The following is an 8,175-nucleotide window of genomic DNA, read 5'->3' on the forward strand; positions in this document are numbered from 1 at the left end:
TTTATCCCTGATTATTTTGGTTGGTTGGGAATTTTATATTATTATTTTTTTAGGTTTACGTATTATGTTGAAATTTGGTCTCATGATCAGTGTCATAAATTTTGAAGGTTTGACCGAGTTAGCTTTAGTTATTTTTAATTATTTTTTAAATTTCATTCATCATCATTAGGTTAGTTGGAAATTGATATTCTTTGTTTTTTTTATCTTTTCTTTCTATAGAGTTATCTCCGAAATTATGTCCCGGGTTATAGATTCAGCAGGTTTACCAGATTTGACTCGAGTCCTTTTGTTTTCATTGCTTTTTAATTTTTTTTTATTTCGCCCTTCAATATTAGATTGATTTGAAAATTAAGCTTTGTGATTTTATTCAATTTGCTTTTTATGAAGTTATTTTAGTCTCATTACTAAGTTATAGATTTAGTTTGATTTGTGTTGAAGCTAGATGATAAAAAATTATAATGTCTGGTTCTTTGAGATGATGTATTTTTAACAATTCACCTGTGTGATGGATTGGACAGACTCAGGTCAATTTCTTTTTTGTTTTTAAAATTGTTTTATTTTTAATTTTGTTATTCATCATTTTATTTGCAGGGAATTAAGATTTATATTTTTTTATTTTTCTTTCTATACAATTATCTCATTCTCATTTAATTTTTATCTTGTTAACAAATAAGATCATTGAAATATTTTATGAGTATTGTAAAGATAAATTTTCATAATATTAACGAGCATTTAACTTTTGCATTGAAATATTGTTATTTTTTTCATTTTATTTATTATTAATATCTTGTTTTCTAATCATATTATTAGAATAAATAAATTTTTTTAAATCCATTCTATAAAATCTTAAATTTTTTATATAAAAATATTTATATTATCTTAATATCTTTTATACTATGGAAAAAAAAAATGATAGTCAAAGGGTACCTACTACCTATCCAGTAGACTTCTAGAAATGAATAAATAAAAACAGACAAACGTGTTTCAGAGTGTTGATGTGACTAAAAAACCAAACCATATGGTTCCATCCTAAGTGGCATTCGAGGTGGTTAATGGGCTCGAGCCATGCGACCCTCTTCAAGTAGCTGTGAACTCAGAACATGAGCAGAGCCTCAGTTGGCATGAGGTATAAATCTATTCTTGCTAATAAAAAAAATATGTATAAGTTGACTTGAAATGTCATAAGAAGTCAATAGTTATCCACACACGGAGTTTCGTTTATTGTTTACGGTTAAAAAGTATTTTTGCAAAAACTTAAAAAGAATTTTTTTAATTATTTTTTTATATTTTTAATTTTTTTAATATGTTGTTATTAAAAATAAATTTTAAAAAAAAATTATTTCAATTTATTTTTAAAATAAAAAATAACTATTAATTATAATTGGGTTTCCATTGAAAAAAATATATTTTAATTTTAAATGTAAGTATTAGACAACACAAACTCCATCGGGTTTCATTTCATGGTCATTGTTGGTCCATGTGGCACTAGGACATCTGCTAGCTCATGGTCAACAGGTTTCAGTGTTTTTTTTTTTTTTTTTTTTTTGTGAAATGTATTTCTGGGGTTGTGGTATAAGTAGGTTAGTAAAAATTTTAATTTTTTTTTTTAAAATTATTTTTTTTATTTGAAGATTTTTTTCCTATACTAATTTTAAAAATAATTTAAAAAAAAATATTTTAATATATTTTTAAATAAAAAACAATTTAAAAATTAACTTCCATAACATTTGGATAGGGATATCCACTATTGAGCTTAGTTAAACATTTGACCTTTTATTTGTTTATCTTCCATTGGACTTACCTGCGCAGCCTTGTTTTTCTTTCTTCGTAATTTAGGCTTACGCCAATGTAATGAGTAAATTGATTGTATGGTCCCTCAGATTTCAAAAATAAATCAAATCAGTCCTTGTACTTTACTTTTGTGTACCATAACCCTAATATTTTCAATTCTTAGTCAAATGTGTTATCCCTATACAGCACATATTCATTAGATGTCAGTGGCACATGTACACATTTATAAGTGGATGAAAGTAACCACAAATTGTAAATTCAAGGGTTGATATGCTGAAATTTAAAGCATAGGGGGATGACTTAGCTAATTTTCAAAACTTGTGGAACTACATAATGTGTTTACAACATAATTTTGAAACTTGACCCGGCCTGATGGGTCGATCTAGAACTCGACCGATCTGGAACTAGAATCAAACCGAGTTGAAGAGAAAAAAAAAAAAAAACCCATGTATGATCTAGTTGACCCGGCAAGACCTGATAAAAATCTACTTACAACTCATTGAGTTTTGATTTTATTTTATTTTTCTTTATATTCTGATTGAATACAATGATTCACAAGTTGGGAATGCAATAAGAGAAAAGTTTCTTTTTCAAATTTTTTAAAAGAAAACGATAAAAATGCTTAAGATATTTTCTAATGATTTGTTTAAATTCTTTATATTCTGATTGAACACCATTACAGTTGAATTTCTCCTTTCTAATTAGTCTCCAGTAAGACCAAATGATCTACTATTATGAATTGGATCCAACGAAGTTGCCTTATCAATCGCGATTTTTTTTATTCAATGATAAGAAATGTTTTTAAATGAATTTATGATTAACATATTAATTAAAATCAAATCCTATCTTATTAAGTGTCAAATCATAATATTACAATGTACGGATGGAAACTCTTTTCCACGTTCAAGATGGCCTGAATTGTATTTTAAAAAATAATAATTAATGATTGGGTATTAAGATTTTGATATTATATTAAAAGTTTATTTAAATTTAATTAAAGTTTAAACATGAGATTCCAAACACAATATTGTATTATCATCTGTACAAAATTATTCACACATTTTTTTAAAATTAAGAAAATAATGAACAGCTTTCAAGAAACTAGAGAGTACTGCCCAGAAAGTGATTCTAAATATCGCCTAAAGCTTATATACAATATGACCATTATGGGAATCACGGGGCGGCTATAGTCGGAGCATAGCCTAAAACAGCACCATATATCTTGACTTCTTCAGCATCCCGAGCCTTATAAACATGTGTTATATATACAACAGGACCATTTTGGAATCGGAGCAGAGCCACACAATATCGCTAACACCAAATATCTTGACTTCATGTGTGTTCTATATACAACTGGACCATATATTAGGATAATTATGGGGATAGAATTGGAGCATAGCCGAATATAACACCGAATATCCTGACTTCTTTTGCGACCCGAACCTTGTAAACACGTTTTGCAGCGGGTTTGTTTTTGTCCCTGTAAAACCTGACCTTGTCGCCAGCTTTAAGGTTCTTGCTAGCAACGAAAGGAAGCCAACCCTTTGACAGAACTGGTTTAGGGTATCGCCCTTTCTTGCGGACGGAGCACTTGAAGGGCCAGACATGGCCCTTATCATCAACTGCTTGAAAATCTACAGCATGACCACCTCCGAAAGATGGGAGAGACTTGAGATACTTGGTCGGCACCGAGAGTCTCTTGCAAATATCCGTCGGTCTGAGTATCTTTGAGAAGCTTGCCATCTGTGAGGCCAAGTGGAAAGAAGAGGAGCTTTGGATTAATGGACTTCGTCGTCTCTTTGTTTTTTTTTTTTTTAAAAAAAAGCTTTTAGCAGGACTCTATAGCTCTGGGTTTACTTGGGAATGCTATTTGTAGGCACGTTGGTCATCGAGAGATTGCAAATGAAAAAATAAATGAATCGCACGAGTGTCCTTGTTGACTAATATAATAGAGGGGGAAAAGAAAAAGAAATATTAGTAATTAAGATTAGAATAAATGAAGAATCCATTGTAGGAATTCAATGGAATCACGCAAGTTCCCAGTTTGAGCTGGCAAAGATGGCCTAAGTGAGGGGGGATCGAAGCCACGATATTCAGTGTTGATCCGACTAAAAAACAAAAAATGTGGTTCCATCCTAGGTGGCATTCGAGGTGGTAAATGAGCACAAAGCCATGCGAGTCACTTCACCTAGATGTGAACTCGGAACATGAGCAGTGGTCGGTACAAGTTATGGCGACAAGTCAGAGAAGAAATTTCGACCCGTCAAATTGACTTTTTTTTTTTTTTTAATGAAAATTAACAGAATTTTTATATACTATTATTATATCGAGGAATTGGCTATTTAAAACTTATTTAAGAGTATACTTGTGATTATTTTTTACTTGAAAATATATAAAAATAATATATATTTTTATTTTTAAAAAAATTATTTTTAATATCAAAACATTAAAATGATTTAAAAACACCAAATAATATTAATTTAAAGTAAATAAATAAAAAAAATAATTTTTTTCAAAAAAATTTTAAAACATAAAAACAAATAGGTCTTAGTGCTAACAAAATAAAAATACATGTCTAAATTGGATTAAAAAACTGATTTATTATTTTTTATTTTATTTTTTTAGTTAATTTTAGATTTGTTTTAATTGAGTTTTCTCTAATAAATCTCTCGGTTTAAACGCCTTACTTTTCAACCCATTATCTTCTACAATATAAAGGTTGTAAGATTTTAAAATTAAAAAACTTTAAATCTTATAAACTTCCTCGATAAGTCACCTCCATTGTTTTACAAAACTCACTAATGTTGCTTTTTTGACATGTTCTAAGGAGTCCATAGCCATCCACCGACTAAATGTGTTCCGGTGGCTATAATTTAATGCTGCAACTTGTTTTATATAAATTTCTCCATGTTACTTTGCGGCAAAGTTTCTTGTAACTTCTTTATTTATATCTTGGCCCTTGGGTTTATATAATTAAGGAGTTAGAACGCCTTTTCTGATATAGTTTTCTCTTTTTTAAAATATTTTATTGTTATTTTTCAAACCCCATGCTCGTCAAGAGACCCAACATCTATAATAAATCGATTTTGTTTTATCTAAGTTTAATATAATTTAAGTAACGGTCTCAAATAACCTAGCTTGATATGATGTTTTCCACTCTTTGCTCCCCGTCCAGCCGGCAATATGGCAATACCTTAATTCTCATTTAATGGCTCGCCTGTCCACAGGACAGGGACAAATAAAGATGAGTGGTGCAACTTCATCATTCATGATTTCAGACTCACGACGTTGCAGTGACATGAAATACAATTCTTCAAGTTTTTTTAAGTTTTCTTTTTTTTGTTGTGTTGTGTTCTGTGTTTTTTATTATAAATTTAAAAATAATTAATCAGTCCCCACGCATCATTATTTTATATAAATTTCATTTAAAATTCCTCTTGAGATTATAATTAAAAAAAACTATAATTTATGAATTGAGACTGCATTTTGTGACAAGATGGAATTAGGTTGGTTGAACGAGACATTGCAGAAGGATCGAATATGTTTGATAGAAAGAGGAGGGATAGAATAGGCAAAACCTTTATTTTATAACTATTATAAAAATATTTAATAGTTAGACTAGTTAAATCTTAAAATTATTCCATATAAATCACCCATTCGAATCTTATAAATCTTAAAAATACTGAGGTTTACATGATCATTAATTTCAAGACCTGTGAGATTAGTCGATATGCACACAGCTTGGTCCAGACATCTATAATTAATAATAATAAAAAAGTATTATAAAAGTATTCATCACATAGTATGATTTTTATTGAAATTAAATAATGGTATGGAGTGGTGACTAGTTCAGCACCACTGTAGTTTCTTTCTATAGAATATGGATATAAAAGGAGATTAGAAATTAATTTTTTTTATCATAAACTTCTGGGTGCATCAACTTACAATCGTAATTATCATGTTATCAAAGTGTATTGTTTTAATATCAAGTTGCAATATATTTTTGATACATTAATTGCAAGAACTATTAACTATATATAAAAATTATTTATTCTTCTTATTATCAAATAGAATCTTTTTAATCAGAAAATGTGATGTTGAAAATTGTTGATTTTATTTGAATTCATGTGTGAATCTTTTCATGTAAATCAAAATAGTTTAAATCCATTTGTTGTTTATTGATGCTTCCCTCGAGTCGAGACAAAAAGGTTTCCAATATTTAAAAGATCTTCAAGTAGCCGCCAATAGGCTAGATTGTCAGTCTCCTGACTACCTGGGCACATGGATATGAAATGATTCGAAAGATTTTGAGAGAGAAACATATACTATTCCGTACATTCTAATTATTATCTGTATGCGTTTAAGATTCCAAGCACTATTTTAAATGTAAAAACAAATAACTTTTAAATCTTTTAATAATATAATTGGTTTAGATGTAAAGAAAACAGTCTTTCAAGGTGAGGTTGTATAATCAAGTTTCATCATTTATGTTTTTTATAAATTATATATCTACCTTGAATTAGCTTCATTAATAAAGTATTTGTTCTAAACTTGAGAGAGTTCATTCTATCTAAGTCATTAATAGGTAAAATTTACGATTATATCTTTTTAATATAATTAATACTCAATCAATATTTATTTGATTTGGTTGTTGATCCAACTAAAATCCAGTTTGATCGTAGAATCATAAATAAATAAAATATTTTATTATTCACTAAGTAAAATTGATATAATAAACTGATAATTTAGATCTATTTAATTGTTTTATATCACAGCAGTTTGGATTTAACCTTGTGAAGAAAAAATATAATATTTTATTAGTGATTCCTAATTCATACTTTATTTACTTAAATTAAGTTAAATGTATTGGTGAATAATCAAATTAAAATTGGTCTAATTTTTTGTTGTTTTTTAGTTTTTTAAAATCATTTTGAATAATATCAAATTTAATATGATTGTCAATTATTATATTATATATTTTTTTATGATGAAATTTTTTAAGGATGTTGATTTTACATTATGGCTTCCAAAATTTTGTTGAGATAGGAAAATGTTTCCTAGATCAAAACGTATTTATGTGCTCAGAGTCCATGTTTAACCAATTAATTACAATTCTTATTTAATTAGTATTTAGAATCTTTATTAGATTATGATAGTTTGAACATTCAATCTTTGAATATTGAATTTTTTTTTATTGTTTGAATTTCAAGGTCTAGCATTAAATATGCAGAAGTTTTTCAACAAAATCAATACTTGTTTCTTAATACATATTTGGTATTATAGTATTACAGTGCATGTTATTTTTTAAATGAAAATCAATTAAAATTATTTTTTATTTTTAATACTAGTATATCAAAATCATTTTAAATATATATATATATAAATTTAACTTAATATTTTTTATATAAAAAACAGATAAATACTAAAAACAAACACTCACTACCGTAAGCGTGTCAAGTCCCTCTGGGCACAAAGGAACTACCAGCTGGACGTTTCTTCTCTTCCACTTGATCTGTGTCGTCAGCCCATTCACATGCAGACAAATTTTTTTCCAAAAAAGAAAAAGAAAAAGTTCACCACTAAAGTATTATTCAACACAAGCTCCAGCGGGTTTCACGGCCAGGGCTGGTCCGCGTGGCACTTCAAGCTAGTTTCAGGGTCAACGGATTTCACAATTATTATTATTATTATTAGTTTATGATATCTATTGGGCTAAGTTTAACATTTGGGCTTTGTATTTGTACATCTTCCATTGGGCTTAGCAATTATCCGGATTAACATAGTTTTTCTTTCTTTGTAATCTGGGCTTTCGACTCCTTAATGCATACTTATAAGACCACGAGTATTGATTTGGTCCAATGTCAAGATCCAGGACTGAGATTAAACTCAAGTTCACTTCTGTTAATTTAATTTTTATTTTTTAAAAAAAAATAAAATAATATTGGTTTGATAAAAAAAAATGGTTTTTTACCAACCCTTGACCAGATCTTGAATTGATATATTATTGGGTTGCCAAAAACATCTCGTAAACAAGTCATTGCAAACGCATCCCACCATGTCTAAATTCCATCTATGTCACATTCCAACTATACATCCAAGACATGCCTAACCACTGTAGCAAACCCCGAAGACTCCTGTCACGGCAACAGCAGTCTAAATCATCAAAATTTAATAGAGGAAATCATTACAAAGCCCTTTTTTTTCTTAATTAAAGCTTCTTCACTTAAAACATTACAAACTATCATCAAGCTTCCATTTTGAGAAGTCTTTAAACTTAGTTCATCAAACTTCTCTTATGTCTTTTGCCCAAGTGCGTAAACCATTATTTAACCTACCATGAGATCGAGGCCCGGCTAGCTACTAATTGCTGATACGATCCTTACT

At 28.7% G+C, this 8,175-nt stretch overlaps 1 protein-coding gene across 1 annotated transcript; it reads right to left on the reverse strand.

Moving 5' to 3' along the window:
- Positions 1-3,165: 3,165 nt before the first annotated feature.
- On the reverse strand, positions 3,166-3,534 carry LOC140954357 (B3 domain-containing transcription factor NGA4-like). The gene has a single exon (XM_073403685.1). It carries the CDS (start codon positions 3,532-3,534, stop codon positions 3,166-3,168), a length of 369 nt encoding a protein of 122 aa, XP_073259786.1.
- Positions 3,535-8,175: the final 4,641 nt, after the last annotated feature.

Source organism: Populus alba, chromosome 12 (assembly GCF_005239225.2).
Source record: "Populus alba chromosome 12, ASM523922v2, whole genome shotgun sequence".
NCBI lineage: Eukaryota > Viridiplantae > Streptophyta > Magnoliopsida > Malpighiales > Salicaceae > Populus > Populus alba.